The sequence below is a fragment of the Megachile rotundata genome, chromosome 4 (genome assembly GCF_050947335.1).
Source record: "Megachile rotundata isolate GNS110a chromosome 4, iyMegRotu1, whole genome shotgun sequence".
NCBI lineage: Eukaryota > Metazoa > Arthropoda > Insecta > Hymenoptera > Megachilidae > Megachile > Megachile rotundata.
In genome coordinates, this window is record NC_134986.1 from 20,075,936 (window position 1) to 20,094,853 (window position 18,918).

Genomic DNA, 18,918 nt, shown 5'->3' on the forward strand with positions numbered 1-18,918 from the left:
CCGAATGAGTGGCCATCATGGAATCATTTAACTTCACCGCGATTCGATTGTTGATTCGAAAAGCGTGGTCGTGGCTGTCCCGCTCTCAAGACTGATTATCTGTCCGTTTTATTGGACGCGTGAAAGGCTCGTCTAATATTAATCGACGCGTAATTAAGCGATCGTTAAATGATGTCGGGTATTCTATTCGCAGCTTCGTATGATTTACGAGCGACTGACCTATGGGACGTGTAACAGTACACGAGCCCGTCGATCCTCCGACGATGCGACTTTCAATCCTTTCTAGTCTTTTCAACGTAACTTTGAATCCGCTCGCACTCGCTATACGAGAAGCCTCCAAGTTCCGAACTTCGAACGTTGCAAAATCCTACAGTTTCAAAGTCCCGAAATTGCAAAATTACAGAAATTCCAAGGTCCCGAAGTTTTAAAGTTCCTAAACGTCCAATTACGAATACGAAGCGCGGTTGTAATTAGAAATGAAGCGAAGTTCGAAGAGAGGTAACTCGAGATACACCTTCCCTGAAACATTCTGTTGACGCGTGAGTCTGAAGCGTTTCAGGGGCGATAATCATCTGATCCGATGCGTACAGTGGCTTCTTGGTTTATTTAGTCTGCTGGAGAGGGTAGAATTTTCCAATTTCACCTTTTTTTAACGTAGCAAGACGCCGTAAAAGGGGTGATCCGCCGTTTTTCTCCGACCCTCGACGATTCTCCCCGGACGAAACTCTTTGTCAAAGCTCTGCCGTGTTTTTTTCAATAACACTTCGCCGACCCTTTCGCTTAACGCGCTTTTTCACCTCGGAGCCCTCGGACGTGCAAAGGCCGTGTGTCGTTGGTGCTGCACCCGCGTAAGCCAGTCTTTAATGCGTCTGCCTGGGCCGAGAAAGGTTCGATGAACTTTCCTCGGGGAACTTTAAAGGTGAGCGTCCCGTTTTCCAACGATCCTCTCGACTTTTCGACCGCCGCACCCAACCAGCTGCTTGGACACTGCTACTCCGCCTTCTAATTGCCGTATACGCTGGAACTTTCTTTATTTCTACCTCGTATCATATGTTTACGGTCGATTCTCTTTTTACGGGGCATATACGTTCCTGGAAATACGTTCTCTCCGATGTCATATCCTCTTTATGGTCGAACACTTAGTTGTAACGCTTCTCTCGAGATACAAATTCCGAACCGGGTTTTATTTCATAATCAAGAGCGATTAAAAGGAATCATTTCGCGAAACGACAGAGAAGAGTGAGATAACGATCTGCGCCGAGTTTCTTCGACTTTTACGGTGGGAGACTCATTATCGAAAACAGCCATATTTCCTGACGCTCGTCGTATATTTTCTTGGGAAAGTCCGAAGTTGTAAAATCCAAAACTTTAGAAATCCTATGAAAAGGAAGCAGGTCGGTGGGTTTTCCGTTAAAAAATGAGACTCCGTAAAATAGAAAAGGAGGAAGACGAGCTATCGTACAACGATAAACGACGTCGCAAAGCGTAAGGAGAAGGACGCAACGGGCTGTATAATCGTGACGCTCCATTGTTGCACCCACGAACAGGCCCTTTTCAGTTCGCTGCCGTACCAACGGGAGGTTATGACCTGAAAATCGTGACGGCGGTGGCGGCCGTGATCGTCAGAAACATCTGTCGATGTAGCTAGAGGAGCCGATCAAGATGGGCACAAGTGTGACGACGAACTTCGAACACGCACCCACGCTTTTACTTTTTAGGATACCTGGCGCAGCTGCGATTTCGATAGTCCCACATGCGACGGTGTTTTCTAAGGATGGCTGCATTGTCCTCCCTTCGATAGTAGGTAAATATACACCGGGGGTGCCCGAAACATCCTTACATTCTCAGGACTCCCCGCCTCCTTTCTCTCTCGCAGATACATGGGAAAATCTGGCTGTTTGCTGGATCAAAATTCTCTTTACCGAAACGTTTCTTTTTTTGAACATTAACGAACTATCACGTCGAGTATGAAACCTGACGCTTTATCTCGTTCGATACAAAGTTCCGTCGAGTTCCACGTATTTACAAGGATAAAGCTTCGTGAAAACCTCGGGACAGTCGTGGAAATCGTTGAGGATGTTTCATCCGAGCGTTTTAGAGCGGGCTGGAAAGTTTGCGAATCGTTAAAAGAAAGGATATTTGTTCCGCGCGCGTAATATCGTTTTCTTTGGTTTCCGCTTCCTACAATTTTCACGTGGCTGACCGCTCGATTCCCGGTTGTTACTCAACGAGCCGAGCAAGGAAAACGTCGTTCCTCGTCTCCTGTGGCAAATGGAACGGTGCACGGCATCGAATGATCGTTTTGATCGAGCCGTGGCGGTGAATTAAGGTCGTCGTAACAGAGATCGAAGCATTTAACGCGTGAACGCTCGGCAACCGAGATTTATGGTCGTTGGTAAGCCGCTACTTGTAATCGCTTCGCGGCGACCAGCCAGAGAACAAATCGCCACTATTCGCACAAAGAAAGGGAATCACGGTTCTCCGGCGTATTTTCTCGCTTTGCTACCTTCCCCTCCACGCTTTGGCCGCTCCTTTCTTCCCCTCTCTAACTGTACGTTTACATAAACAAACGGTACGTAGTAGGCGACAGGTGTGCGACAATCGCAACGGTAGCGTGATCGTACTACTGCTAATCTTGCCGTGGATATTGCACGATAAGCGTTTTACTCGGTAATTAATTTTCTTTTTTGCTAGAAAACTCGCTATGCTACTTCTATATGTGGCTATTTCGGAATAATTTTACTTGAAACTGCGTGCAATGTGTGGCCACGTAACGAGTCGACGTTAAGATACATGATTCCATTATCGACAACGTGATCGTTTAATCACTTTTATCTGTACATACAGACTTTTGCATGGTGTCGATGATACCTCTAACAAACTATAATTAATGAAAATTACTGTTCCCGTATTCAATGTATAGACATAGTATCAACATATGATACATGGAGGATTAATCGCGTGCCGACTTAACGCCGTAACGTATATAAACTTGTTAGGTAAAATAAATATAATAATAATTGGAAAAGTGGATGGTCGAGGGCTATTATAGTATTCTGCAGAAAACGACCGACTTCTTTGCCGCTTCTTTTGCTCTGTTTGGATGTTTTGTATGCAAGGAGATGAACGCAAATTGTACGCATGGCTGATGAACAAAGAGGAATAGTTGAAAGAAGTCGGAGAGATCGTAGCCAGACGAACTAGAAACTGCACGAACAGGGAACGGGAAGAAGAAGGCAACGTGAATGGGAATTATTCAGGCTAGCCGCTCAATGAAACGTGTTTCTTTCAAATTCTGGTCTGGCTTTGTTGTCGGGTCGCACGCGCACCGGATGTTGGAAGCAAGTTCATTGGGATCTAAATCATTCATCGACCCATAGATAGAATTTGATGCCACAATCCTCGATGTTTCCGAGTTGTAGATTCGCGTAGCACGTCTTTGAACCCGAAGGAAAGGCTACGTAATCTCGCTATCGAATTAGCTATTAATAAGTTACATCCTCGGGCAACTTGCTTCGAATTTCAACGAACTTGGAGTATGTTTACGTGGGTATCGACTACCGGTGGTCGATGAGTTTATCGAGTACAGTATCTGGCGGTGGAGTTGGGGCCGATTTTTCGACGGTAGTTCTCTCATTACCGGACGAGGACAGCTCACAGGATCGAATCGAAAGCCCGTCTCTGGCAATGGGCTCTAAGGAAGGCTGTGGCCGTCTCTCGATGAAAGGAAGGAGCCTGTTCCACGTCCATGAAGGTCTTCCTCGTCGGCCTCGGCTTCACGAAGCAAGTCACTCGACCAGGCCAGGCCCGTCCTTTTCTCACGGCCGAGGATCGACATACCTAAACCTTCCATCAACAGCTGGCCAATCCCTCGGGGAACCAGCTGCGCTTCCTGTCGACGACAAGAGTCATCCCGAAATGCTCTTCTCTCTATCTCTGCTCGGCCCCGTTTCACCGATACGCGTACGACGCTTCTTTGCTAGCTTTTTCGATCAAGTGCACCGAAACGAAATCGTGCGATGCTGTTTCCCTCGAAGAGACAACTTGACTCGTTCTTTCTTTGTTCCACAACCGATCTGCGTCTCTTGGTCGATAATTTGTTTACACTTATTTAGAAATTCTTAACCCTAACGATGAATAATTTCGTCCACGTTGGATGGTTCCGAACTCGATAGAATTATTATTCGAGTATCGTCGAAAATTTGAACGCGAGAACAACGGATCGACATTCCAGCACGAAAAAGAAACAAAGTAAACGAAGAAACATGGCTTAGCGTTTTTCTACCCACAGATACGCTCGTCCATTATCCTAATTGGAACGTCTACCCGACGAAGGAAAGGGATGATCGAGGATAAAAAATGGACTAACGAGATGAACAACAACCCAAAACCACATAACTGTCTTTCTTCGAACGAAAATTATCCCGTGTTTCGCGTTGGCAGCAAGAAAGGCTGCAAGAAAGAAGAAAACCGCGAAAGAAGACTTATTGCGATCGAAAAGAAAACGTGTACGTACTTCTTTTCCCGGTGGTGAACGCTCGGAAACGACGTTGCTCGAGTTTCGTAGCTTTCGGTGAAAAAGTGAAATCCTTGCTAATTTCGTGGTTGCACACCGCTACAGTTGCAGATGCAATTACGATGATTACTCGCTGCAACGCTTACACAAAGTTTTCAATTAACCGCGTTCGCGGAGATTTACGCCGATCCTTCCCCCTTTCGAATCGTTTCAACCTGCATCGTGCGCGGAATATTTAATTGTTCGGATAAATTACCTCGGAATCAACGAGAAAAAAACACGTCGATACGTTCTTTACTCGAATAGAGAGAATGACTACAAATTTTCCCCAGAGAAAATTTCCCTCTTGCAGCTGTAAGTAGGTTAAAAATACGTAAGCTTCAATTTTCACGTTTTCAATAGAGGATCATAAACGAGTCGACCTTAAATGCCGCTACGTTTCGAGTTGTTTGAAATTTTCGGAATTTCCCAAGATTAGAAAGCAACGAACGTCCCTGGGAAGTTGTCACGAGTCTCGCATAAAGAAAAACGGGGAATTTCCGACTTCACGTGTCCGTCGTAAACCGTGGAAGTTCGAAATTGGCCGGATCGGCGGTCGAACCGCTCGCCTGGGTCAAATCGAGCGATTTCTTCGAGAATCACGTTTCCAGCGTTCTCTGTCTTTCGCCGGACAAAGAGACGTGCGCAAATTGCAGAAAACGAACGGCAATAGGAAACGGATGCGATAAAAACAATCTTCGGGCTGACGGTTCTCCGCGTTTCAAAACGCAAGACTCGAATTAATGCGAAATTAATAACCGGCGACGGCGATGTCGTTTTATGATCGAAAGATGACTCGTTTTTCAAGGTTCTTGTTTGCGGAATACTGTTTTAAAGATTTTGTTGAAATCCGCTGATAGAAACATGTTCGTAAAATAAAACTTTAGCCTTTAGTTTTAACGTTAAATTTAAACGTTAATTAAATTTATATATGAATGTCTTTAGTCATGTGATTACTATTTAGCTATTGTTAGAAACATAATTTCTGTACTGACAGGTAAAAATGAAGAAAATATTCTTTGAAACGTATGAGAAATATAAAAGAGTGAACCTTCCAGTTGGAACCAGGTTGTGCGTTTATAAGAAAAGAAGAAGAAATAACGTGGTATACGGTGTAAAGAGCGACGACAATTAGAAGAGACGTTCCTTGGTGTATTTTTTTTCATCTTCTTCCACGCGAGCATTCTTGTTCTATGAAGAGATCAACACAAAGCGTACCATGTGAATCCTCGAACGGAAGTCGATGGTCGTTGAAGCTTTCTCAATAGGTAACGACCTCTTACCTGAAAAAGACGACCTTTTTCTGTACCTGCAAGGATCGATTCAACCGAGCCGAGTGTTCTCTCTGCTCTTTCCGTTCACGGTGACGAGCAGAGGAAACGGAGAGTACGTTATCGGTAGGAAACGCGTAAAAATTAGCGTTCATCGTCGTGAAATGATCGAATTGCCGGCAGACACGCGACAGCCGTCCGCCGTTTCGAGATTGTGGTCTTCCCTTCGCGAAACGGACGATTTCAATAAAAACATCGCGAAAGAACGCGTTTACCTTGGCAGCCAATCACTGCCGTTCGTGAACTCTTCTTTTCAACGTGCGTTGCTGCAAAACACGCCACTTGACGAGTCGATTTCGCCGATGTACCTTAATTTTCGTGAATTCCTTCCAGTATATTTAGGGATCATTTATTCCCCAGTACAGCCTGTCACGTTACCCATAGTAGCAGTTAAAAACTGCCAGCTCTACCGTCTCTTCGTGTTAATTTTATTACGGTGTATGCGCGTAATACGACAGCCAACAAATTTCGACTTGTCACATTTATCGCGAGAATGTGGAACGCTGGCGAGCACGGCGGGCTTCTTCGGTGGCATTGTAACAATGTAGCGAAACTTTATCACTCGTTCGTGTTCGTATTTAAAGACAATTTGGAAATTTGACGTACGCGTTGCACCCGAGTGCACAGGTCTGCTATCGACGATTCGAAATGTTAGCGAAAACGAGTATTAAGAACGCACGAGTTGTCGGGTTAAGAAACCGATCCCAGGAAGAAACTTTTGCGACGACTGTACTCACGTGGAGCAGGTATAACATCTACCTATGCGTGTGTAACTGAAAGGGAAGAGAAGATAAAGGGCAGGTGCGACTGTACGTACCTATAGATGGTGGTGTGGTTCTGTCGAGAGATACGCCCCTGGCACGAGGAGAGGAAGACTATATCCAATTATTAAAATTAGAGGCTCCGTCGCCTTCGGTGAAACAGCATGGAAAGTGTGTTCACGGTGTAGCTCGTTCGTTCTTTCGTCTTCGTACCTTCCTTTTTTCGTCCTTTCGTCTCCTGTTCGCTCGCCTATGCATACTCTCCGTGCTCTCGCAATTTTCGATCGAATCGAGGTGTGCACGTTGTTACGCTTTATGAAAAAGGATGATGCTTTTCGGGAAACGGGCAACGTTCAGCTCGCCACTTTTGTTCCACTTTTCTTTCGTCTTTTTGTTAGCCGAGGAACGAAGATCGATACCGAGGTGCCTTCCCCTCGCGTCTTTTCCACTCGGTGCCATCCACGAAACCTCTCTGCCTCGCCCCAGAAAAACCTGAAGCAACCTGGAATAACGTTAATTCGGTTCAGAAGTTTCATTTATTTGCTGAAATCGCGGATCCTTTAAATTACCGCTGGAACAATGCACGGAATCTCCATGTAAATACTTATTTACAGGAACAATGTTGTTACCGGAATTTGACTTCGATTCCATTTTATTCGCGAAGTTAAATTTAGTTACAGCACTCTCGAACTTATGCCGTAAATCTATACATCCTTAGCTGTCGATAATTAATGTAACGATAAAAAATAGAATTCGTAAACACTCGTATGTCCGAACTGATATTCTGTTGGTCGAAGACCGACTGTAATCACAGAGGCAACCACTTTGAATTTTGGTGAAATGCACGCAAACCCAGCGATCGCGTATGCAGATTCCAGGCTCGGAATAGCTCGTCTCTGATGCAGCCACATACTCGTGCATCCTCTTCGGTACACGCGACACGGCAATAATTAATACGTCGACGCAGCCCCGGTGAAGATTTTCGTCGTGTAGTCGGCTGCATCGATGCACCGTTGCCCCGGCAGAGAGCGTTTTCCCCCTTCCAGGCGTGTGCACTCGATCCTGGGATGCACTCCGGGCTCCGCACTCTCTCGCTATGGTCAATGTCGTTCTCCTCCTTGTCCCTCTTTACACGCTCTCTCTACGTCGTGTTTCTCTGTTGCGCGCGTTGCCTACCTCCAACTGTGGACATACTCTTTGATGCAAACGTTCCTACTGTTTGATCATCGGAATGCCGAAGTGCTTCGATATCGAGTTTTGAGAACAATTTTTCGAGCCGTTAGAAACTTTGAGAAATTTTGATCGTCCTGAAAACTTAGAAAATATAGTTTTGTATAGAGAAAAATCAACTGTTTCATGAACCTTTAAGTACGATTAATTGTTATTGTAATTTTATTCGTTTTCTGTCGCTATAAATAATGTTCGAGTTGTACGTGTATCGATGAAGTAAAGTATCAACTTTACTCTTCCATGTACCTAATTATATTAGATACATTAATCGAAGCGTGGTATCGTGAAGGAAGAAAAAAGAAGCACCACGGCAGTATCAAAGCGAACATGTATGTTACCGAAGAACAAAGGCATGCACGCAGAATATTGATTATAGCGCAAAACTTATTTTTATAAAGCTTCCTATTGATGAAAGTTTTCGAACTCTAGCCTCTAGTAGGAATAATGTAGGAAGTTCGGCTTCCACGGCGTTGTTTCTCGATAAGACAAAGAAAGCGGAGGGTATCCGAGCAAACTTGCCGAGACACGTGTCAAAGAAAATTGAGAATGCGTTAAAGTGTAAGACGCATCTGTCCCCGCCCTTGGACAAGGTTGGGCCGACGCGTCGCGGCGCATCGAGCAACACACCTCGGGCGTCTGTCGAGCGTGGTCATTGTCCCTTCGTTGCACTATCTATCGTGGCCAGGCCCATGCATTGCGCGATGTATAAATGGATCTAGGTGGCTGGCATCGCGTACCGATCGTCTCGCAACGGAGTCGACACTCTCATGGGAGAAAGAGGCAACAGTCAGGCAAAAGCGAGCAGGCGAGACAAGACAGGCCAGACTCGTCTTCTCGCTCTTTCTCCGTTCCTCCGGCTGGGCCTGACAAAAGCCGACCTTCGAGCTGACATTCACTTCACATCCGAGCCTCTTCTCTCCTCTCCGGTGTACCTCCGTGTTCCCGTCTCGCTCTGTCTCTCCGGTTCGTTCGCTGGCATCGTCTTCGTCCGGTCCTCCTGGACCCGACCACCGGAGATAGCCTCTCGTCGAGAGAGGACTGGACCCGACCGAGCACAAAGACCCGTCATTCCGGCCGACTCCGCGTGTCCTTCCTCTCCTCGCCGACCGCCACGCGAAAACAAAGTTCAGCCGAGGAGAACCGTCTCTCGCGAGCGTAAATTCCAATCGTTAGGACGGATGTCCTTCGAGTGCTTTATGACCGTCGTCCGGGGATCGGATGAATTTTCCCGCGATTTTAGACGTGATCGGTGACGCTGACACGTCCCAGGCAAGCCTGGAGACGAACGTCTTCGCTTGCTCTTTCTAACGGTACATCGGGACCAGGTTTCTTTGCCTCGTGTCACTCGTTTGAAGCGACAAGATGGCTGAAAGGGGACACATCTATACGCGGGATTCCCACAGGGGAGAAGGTTTAGAGTTTAATGCCGAGGGGTACTTTCAGCGATATTTCAGAAAATTGGTATGCCACGGAGTTAATTACGACGACGCGCGAGTGATAGAAAAATTTAATCGTCGTTGATCAGAGAGCTGCTCGGAGCTGCTTTTCGGAAATATCGCAATCGATCGAAACGATCCCGGTAATCCGTATTGCATACCGTGCAGCTAATCCTTTGAGAGGATAACAAGAGGCTCCGATTACGTTCGTACCAGAGGAAGATTATCGAACCAAAGCCGCAGCGTAATTGTTACATTTACCTCTACTTCGAAACGTTAAACCTCGTTGCAAACGCGCGATGCATCACGTTCCAACCTTGAAAAGGAACGATCCTCTAAAATCGATCTCCCGATGCAATTTTCTCTCCCGATTTCCATACGGATCAAAACAAAAAGAGGAAGAAGATTAGACGCGAAAGGATCGTACTAGTGGCATCGGCTCGCCTATTTGTAATTACAGTCTCGGGATCTGCATACAATGTGCTGGCATGTCGCTCGAGTTGGCAACGAAGTTTCGCGATGACCTTCCTCTTCTTCCTTCTACTCCGTTCGCTCTTTTTCTTCTGGCGAGCCGCTCGTTCCGGCAATCTACTACGCTCGCCTCAAAATTCCGCGCCGACCTGCCGCGCTGCGTCTCGTTGCATTCTCGTCCGGTGCTACGCATTGGCGCCGACTTCCATGTTTTAAACCCTTCGACTCAAATTTCTTACCGAATCGTTGATTCTTTCTTTGATTTCTCATGAAATTGTTACGATATTCGTTTCCTGGAGCCTCGTATCACCTGCTGGTAGAAATGTCAGAAGAACCTAAAGAACATTGTTGCGTTTCGTGACAATCATAGATAGGAAGCTGCGAAAAAGCCTGTATAGATGTCAGGTAGGTAGACTTCCAAATCTACTTTGGATCTCAGGTCAGAGAGGAGACGTATTCGGTCCGAGGCAAGCTTCTCTCTTCTCTTTGTCAAGTTTACCTCCCATACAAGTTAAATACCTGGACCGTAATACACGACGATGATCGTCGACAGGTTTCATCCCTGTCCGCAGCGAATCCTATTTAGTCTCCAATTTACGACATCGGTTTTTCGGGAACGGACTTCCCCGAGGACAATATTTCTTCGAACGGTCCGTTCTCGTGCGGTTTTTGCCAGTTTTCCTGGAACCCTCGATTCTCCTTGAACAAAAATGGCCCTATTTCACGGGGCAGAGGATTGCTTTCGACCCGACTCTCTCGCGAAGAGAAAATCGGTATATCGGTTTTCTGTACGTTCGGTGTTCGATTACGCGAGGCAGCCCGTCATTGACCTCGAAAATTTGCTTCGATATTCCATGTAAAATTTATACACAATTCGCCGGCCGACAAAAGTTTAAAGGGGATGCACCACGCGTCACCGAAACGCGCTCGAAAGCGGTGCGCACCCTGGGACGTCTCGCAGCCGGTTGCAGTCGTGTGCTCGAGTTTCAAGAGGAATTTAATTATCCCGCGCTTTTGATGCTATTATTTTGCACGATATTACGCTGTAATTATCCCGCTCGTCTCAATGAGCCGGCATTAAAATCTCAGGGACTTTTTGTTTTTTTTTTCTCCTGCCCTCTTCATTTTATCTTTTTTCCATCTCCACCGGTCGGACCCGTTCGAATGCCTCTCGTTGCGAGGTATTACGATTTTAATTTCATCGAGATTGATCGTTCCACCGGTGTTCGTTGCCCTTGAACGCGGCACCATTTAATCCATCAACGAGCGAAAAATGATTGTTCGCGAATTTGTTTCGTTTCCATCCTTTCGATTTTCGTCGACTCGTTAACGAATCTGTATTTTCTTGTTTCCAACGATGTATCGTTGTTCGGAAAAGGCACGAACGAAGTTTTTTGTAAGGCGCTCGTTACCGGTTTCGAAGGTGTTCTCGTCGCGTTGCATTCAACGGCTACCTACGATTTTTCTACCGAGATAAAAAGCGTCGATATCAATCTGGTGGTTTAGGCACACCTGAATTCTGTTTCTACACGCCGAGAGACCCGGAGGAGACCCTCTCTCCCCGAGCCACGAGGCTCCTTTCACCTTTCCCTTCACCGTCCACCGGGACATTTGTCATTCCGTTTGGTCCTCCTCCGGGTGTCCGACTTCCTTTTACCTGCCGTCTTGGTGCCTCTCTCGCAGGCCTCCGAAAAAGGGCTCTTCTCGCCAGCTTTGGCCTTGAACCTCTCCGCATTCCCTCTCGCGCTGAAGAACGTCCGCTCGTTTCGGAATCCGCGTGGCGGACTTTTAGTCCGTAGAAACCTCCGTTCTCTTCTCCCTTTCCTCTCTTCCAGTAAAAGTGTCGGTGTCCACCTCGCCATCGGAGAAAGGGAGAGAAATGCGTTACGACTCTATGACGTATTATTACGTCGGACTTCCTAAAGGCGTGCGCAACGATCCGAGGACCGTCTCGCCGAGAATGAAAAAGAGAAACTGAATACGATTTGACGTAAATCTCTTTTTGCTATGTTGCAATCCACTTTCGATTCATTCTATCGCTTGCTGGAGGCTCTTAGATCATTTCTTAACATTTCTGGATCTGAGAATTTTGGGTTTAGGGATTTTCCGTATATCCAGAAATTTCGAACCATCCATGCAAGAGGGAAAATTTTATTCGTCAAGGAACGAGAAGTCAATTAGTGATTTTGAAATCCTACAGCATGGTTTGAATCCAGGTGCTCAGGTTTGGGAAACACTGGCATTTGGGCGAAGGTTTCTAGGGATTCTGGGTATTCCACACATGTGTACATATGTGCCGCATTGAAAGTCGTGGGATCGAAAGTAGAAGATGGTTTCTTTGAATTTCGTAGTTGGAAACGTTGACCAGCAGCAGACAGACACTCGTTGGGCTGACTCAACGTCGGAACAGCTGGTAAAAGAGGGATACTCGTGCACGAGAGAAAGAGAGGCTGTTACGTGGCCGTGTGTGCGTCTAATATCTGATTCAAGCGAGGAGACTGTAGGGACCGATCCTTCATGCTGCGTGAAAGCCTCTGTACGCGCGTATCTTTAATGAATCTCTGCTGTTATCGATTTCTCGGAGAGCCTGGTCCCTCTCGAGCATTACGAAAACCGTCGCTGCCAACGCTGCGTATTTTCCCTCGACAGAATACGAATACGTCTATATATTCGTATCTTCCCCAGTTTTATGTAGTGTGCAAGATATTAGGTCATTAAGCACGAAACTCGACGAACGTCGACACACGGACATTAACATTTATTATCTCCCATTTGGCGCTAAAGCGATAGGTCAGGTTAGTCCGAAAGACCCAATCTCGCCCATTTATTCGCCCTATTTAATTGCTACATCTTTCCCAATTTTATCGGTTCCATTCTCTCGTCGGACAACACTCGACCCAGCTTCACACCGATCATAGCAAAGTTATGAAAGTTGGAGCTGAAAACTCTCCATCGCCACACACGCCTGACTATCGGTGCTCCTAAAATTTCGACAACTTCTGGGTAGAAAAATTCTTCGATTCACGACTCAGTTTCTTTCGAATACCACCCTTACCTCAGGCTTCTATAGCAGCGATATAGACGTACGACCGTTGAAACGGCTGAAGCGTAAAGGCGACATGAGTACATACTTCGATTAAAAATTGTACGTTGTCAGCTTTGATGACCTAATACGCATCGATCAATCCTGATAGCGCACGACTCGTTCCTTTCCCGTTGTTTAGAAAAGGGAGCAAGAGTTAGACCGCTGTTTTGCATGGTGCATCGTAGCCACGTTGAAAGGTGATCGGCAATTTTCTGATATAAAACGACGACCCGACAAATTGTGCGAGTGCCTTTCCGTGCATCGATGGCGCGCGGCCACGTATACATTTTTTCCGGGGTTAATTCGACGTCCGACCGCCCTGGGTTCAGGGAGCGGTTCGCGAAACCCCATTGCACGAGGGAGAACCCTCGTATCCCTTCAACTGTTGGTCGTTCTTGCTTTCTCTCTGTCTCTCCCTGGTTCTCCCCTCTCGTGCCTATTCTCTCCTTCCCTATACAACTACAGTTCCCCCCGGGTAAACGTTTCAGCATTGGGTAGGTTTAGACACGGGCGTAGGGAAGACGGAAGGCTGATGATAGAATCGAAACGAAATGCACCGAATTTTCTGCTCCGCCCTGCTAAGCGACATGGGAAAACTTTCGATATGCGCGACTCACGAAGTTTTCACGTTACGCGAAGTCGAAGTTGCAAATTCGAGATTGAAATCATTTTGGAGTAACATAAAATTTTCTGTAATATTCTTTGTTCAAAAGTAATAGCCATGTTTATGTTCTACTGTACGGTATCTGTTTATGGTTTTCGTAATTTTACACTGATAAAGGTAAATTGAAAATTGTGTACGTTACGCCACTGAACCACAGCAGGGGTTCTCAAGCTTCATTCTTCGCGTGCCATTCACTTATCTGCACGGACTTAAAATTAAAACGAAGCTTACAGATGTTACATTTCAACTATGTTGATACCTAGCGAGGTACATAATTTTGGGATGAGATGATTGGTATAATTCGATAGGGATGAGAGTATGGTCTTACCGAAATTAAATTTAGAAATTGAATTTTTATTGAAATAGAGAATTTCCCAAAAATTTTAGAGCTTTTTCGAACGTCGATGGATCTTCGGGTATCAGATAAAAGGCTTCCGCGTATGTAGAATGTATAGGATAGATTGAGAAACCCTGCGATAGAGTAGATGATTGGTCCCGGGGCGCTGTAAGCGGTTGATACGCTACTGTACCCACCGCCTTTTTCTCCCCCCACCACTGGGCGGCGCTCCATGCGCGTCGCAGTCGGCTAGCGTTCACGGGCTCAGTCTTCGTTGGATCGTCGCCGAGTGTGTATCGTAGAATCGTGGCGCTCATTTACCCTTGTGCGTCTCGTCGGCGTGGTTTTTCGTTCGCCTCGCCTCTTCCCTTTTCTTCTCTTTCCCCGTCCCTTCCCTCCCTTTCCCCCGACGCCCTTTCTTTTTTATTTTCCCATTTCGTGCACGGACAAGAAGCCGAGAGTGGTGAGTTCTATGTTACATGCGCGCGCAAGCTGCTCGTCGCGCAGCGGGTCGGACCAGTGGTGAAATACGGCCAAGAAGAAAGATAGCAGAAACGCTGTGTGCTGTTGTGCGTGCGCGAGTGCAATATTTTGATTATCTCAGGAATAAAAACACCACGCAAGCAAACACGAGGGGCATCGTGAAGCTCGTCGAACACGTTGCGCGAGATATGGATTGGGCGCTGAAGGCTCGACGAACGTAAGTCTTGTTCTTTGTAGCCTTTACTACTCCGAAATCTCGCACGGTTTCAACGCGCGAAACGTTCTCCACGATCCGTAGTGTGAAGCTTCGAACGTGCTCTCGATGTAATCATTCAGTGATTTTTGTCTCGTGAAGTGTTATAATTCCTACAGTGATCAACTTTGGATAGTTTTTCCTTCGGGCAGTTTCGGCGTGTCGCGCTCGACCCGAGTGCAGCCGAATCTCGCGGAGCGCATTGGACGCGATATCAAATCGTCGCGCGTCGCACAGTGCGGCATTTGAACTGGGATTTGGGACACGATAGTGTGCATGAAACTATTATTACGATTTAACCATATGAATATACCTATTAATAAAAAGGATGATACATCGTTCGATGTTGATAAAAAGTAAGCGACGAAACAGGAAAATGTTTCCTCTAAATATAGAATTGTTTGTCTCGGAGGTTAAATAAAAATCGAACAACAACCGTTTCGAATTTTGTCCACTGCCGCACTGTGCGTCTTCGGACAAATCTCAAACGTCACTCGTACTTGTGTCTCGAGGTCAGTGTTGTTTGCCCAGCCGTCTCGTCGCGTTGCATATAGACGTCAACCAACTTGATAAGCCGATTCGGAGCAAAATAAAACATCGTCTCACGGAACCGCCGTCAATGACGCGTGGGAATTGTTCGGCGAAATGTGTATCCAATCGTAAACGATTCAGTTTCACGAGTATCTCGTTATCAAAATTCTCCATACATCTCTTGTCAAAAATGTTTTTCGAATCTTCGATTGTCATGACCTCTGTCGAAATTTTGTCTATTTAAAGTTACGCGCGTTCTTTCTGACGGGAGTGCACTTCTTATTTTTTTTCAATCGTCAAGATCTTATTTTTTTAAAATAAGTGAGGAAGTTTTAGTGGCAAACGCTGTATGAGAACAGCGAGTCCTAAATGGATTATAGCTTGGTGAAGAAATTTAGTGGATTCTTGTGGTAATGATATTGGAACCCTCTTTAGCGTGGAAGGTTAGAGTCCAATCTCAGTAAGTGAAAAAGCTGTATATCAGATAAGCGGCAGTGATCGATACGGCTAATATCAGGATAGGAAAATCCGAATAAATCTTGTCAATATTTCAAGGCTCGGTATTTGTTAGCAGTACAGAAATAATAAGAATTAATCGTCTGAGGTCTCTAAAACGTTCAAGGAAGTACGTAGGTCTGAATCGACGCGTAACGACAATCGATCTATGCGTTGTTTCGTGTCGTCTAGCGGTAACTCGATCCTCGAGCGTGTTCGATACAACGTATGATTACTCGCGTCGATCGTGGCCAAGACTCGATTCTCCTTTCTCTCATTCATTATTCCTTTTAATTCTCGGCGTTCGTTGCGTAACGGTCGATCAATACCGACAATGTCGCGTTGTCGAAGGACGACGAAAAAGAGGTGCATCGTGTCTACGAAACAACGACGACGTTGTCGAGGGATAACCCGTTCGAGAGCGATGCAGGGATACAACGGCCGTTTGGTATCGAGGAACAGCTGCTCGTTGTTTAACTACGAAACAACACGAGTTCCCGACGTGCATTCTCGATAAACGTCAGGATCATGTGTAGACAGGGGGAAGTGACCAAACAACGCGTTTTGTGTAGTTTCGCTTACTTGATTCAACTTACGTGTTTGTTAAACTCTTCGTTCGATTGTTTTTGTTGCGTCACGTGGTAATTGGTAAAATGCATATGACGTCACTGCGGTGTCATAGCGTTAAATAATTATGAGCCATGTTTCGCACTATGCTGTTAAACACGTCAGCGTTTAACGAGAATACGATCTTCTTTCGTTCATCTTCAGTATGAGGGAATCATGAATTTTGTAAAGCAAGCAGTCGTTAAAGCGTGAAGCTAGGGGAAGTTAAAATATTGCGCATACTTTGCATCAAACTTGAAATTCAATTACAAACACGATCCAGGGTTTGTCTATTTTGTAACAGGAAGGTGTTAACGGTCTGGATAGATGTGTTTATTGTGGTAGCATGTAAGAGTAAACGGAGCACGTTTTCTTAATAAATATCGGCAATGGGAGGCGCCTATTTTCGCTTCAAACTTAGATCAAGTCGGAAATTTACGTGCGGAGAATCTCGATATCGACAGAGGGGAGGAGAATCGTGAGGCTGGGAATATGGTCGAGGGCTTTTGTCGCGGCGAGGGTAGATTTTCCAGCGTTTCTTCGAGGTATTGCGCGGACAAAGAAATCAATGATTCGTTCCGTCGTGTACGCGATAAATCTGTCACGGTGTCCATCGTGTAAGAAAAGGGCAACTTTTTCGAAGAGAAAGATCGATTGGTTGGAAAAGTCAATTTAACCATAGCGAGTGAGAATTCATCCATTAATAACCACGGTTATATTTATAGTACCGTCGATAAATATTAACAACGCTATATCATCAATTAACATTCACTTTTCTGAATAATAGAAGGCACTGTTTTAATGGTAATGCTGGTACTTTCAACGTCCGCTAATTAATTGGTTTAAAAAGTAGATACTAGGTATAACCACCCAATTTGCATCGTTATTATAACTGCTAATTAGAGTTAATTACCGTTAGTGTTAATTACTGCTATTCAGCGACAGATAACTAACGTCGAAACGTCGTATGAACGGTTAAATACCTTTCCCTCCCAAAACATATTAATGTACAGCATCCAGTGAACGTCGTATAATTGCATTCACCCTCGATAGCGACAGGGTTGACTAGCTCAGCTAGAACTTCGAAACTCGCGTCCGCGGTGTCTGCGAAATTCGCAGAACTCCCGATATCGAGTCGTCACTTCGTATGCAGCTGGTAGACTTCCTGAATATGATAATACTAGCGCTAGAACGGTAATATTCGGCGAGTCCGCCGGACAGGACAATGGTGTTCGAAGTAGAGGCGTGACTGGCATAACGCGACCAGCCAACAGAGATCCGTTTCCTCGAAGAAGCTCTGTTGGTGGTTCTTCGCTGGTCAGGATATGTGCTAGCGTTCTTTGTTCCCTCCAGTACCTCTGAACACATGCTACTTTCAAAATTTCCAACGTGCTCTTTTCCAGGATGTTTTCCTCTTTTATGATCTTCTATAGGTAGCTTGATTAGCGAAACCGGTGATGTTGCTCACTTTCTGATCACTTTAGTTGGTGACGTGTTGTATTGACACACAGTGTTATGTGTAGTTTTGCGCGTTGTATTACCAACGCGTTAGAGTGCCTATGTCGTAATCACAGCACGATGTAATAGGCATGCGTTGTCACCGTGCGTTGATAGTCTCCTCACGTGTAATTACTACGCGTTGTGATCTGTACGAGTTGTAATCTATACGCGTCGTAATCTCTATGCGTTGTGATTTCTACGCGTTGTAATGGCTGAACGTTGTTATCCCTACGCGTTGTGATCTCCACGCGTTGTGATCTCCACGCGTTGTGATCTCTACGCGTTGTGAACTCCACGCGTTGTGATCTCTACGCGTTGCGAACTCCACGCGTTATGATCTCTACGCGTTGCGAACTCCACGCGTTGTGAACTCCACGTGTTGTGAACTCCACGCGTTGTGAACTCCACGCGTTGTGAACTCCACGCGTTGTAATCTCTACGCGTTGTGAACTCCATGCGTTGTGATCTCCACGCGTTGTGATCTCCACGCGTTGTATTCTCTACGCGTTGTGAACTCCACGCGTTGTGAACTCCACGCGTTGTGATCTCCACGCGTTGTATTTTCCGCGCGTAGTTATCGCTACACATTGTATTCCCCACGCGTAGTTATCTCTACACGTTCTAATCTCTACGTGTTGTAATCTGCACTCGTTGTAATCTCTGAGCGTTGTAATCTCTGCGCATTGCAATCTCCACGCCTTGATAACTCCACGCGTAGTTATCTCTACACGTTGTAATCTCTACGCGTTGTAATCTGCACTCGTCGTAATCTCCACGCGTTGTGATCTCTACGCGTTGAAATCTCCACTCGTAATCTTCACGCATAGTAATCACCAAGTAAACCTTGCACTATATGCAGCATAAAATAGCAAAGCAACAGATCTTACACGTTACAAAAGACTTTCAAGAGAATTTTGTGCAACTTTCCAAGTCCCCATTGGCAAAATCGACTCGGGACCGAAAATGTTACTTTATACCGAGCAAAGGGTGTACCGTTACCGCTTCTTTCCTGCTGTTGGTTGCATGTGCGTTGCACAGGGAAGGAAGACCACGAGCTAAGGCGAGTCTCGTCTCGAAATACACACCGAGGCACAGCCAGTGGCGTGTGCGTTACACCACGTGTTGTGTGGCATGCTGCTGCTGTTCTTTGGTAATAGAACACCCGTCGAAAGGGAGGGCA

General features: G+C 45.9%; 1 protein-coding gene across 5 annotated transcripts in view; it reads left to right on the plus strand.

Annotated features, from left to right (window-relative positions):
- Window positions 1-18,918, plus strand: part of LOC100879512 (protein gustavus) — a 179,099-nt gene that overhangs the window by 124,684 nt on the left and 35,497 nt on the right. The window contains exon 1 of one of the 5 annotated variants that reach the window (XM_076530361.1): window positions 14,126-14,570. The exons of 3 other annotated variants lie outside the window; for them this stretch is intronic. In XM_076530361.1, the coding sequence (XP_076386476.1) occupies window positions 14,350-14,570 (221 nt within the window). In that variant the 5' untranslated portion in view covers window positions 14,126-14,349. Of the gene's footprint in view, window positions 1-14,125; window positions 14,571-15,535; window positions 15,598-18,918 lie in introns of those variants that run through there. One more of the 5 variants, XM_076530365.1, reaches the window with a different exon arrangement.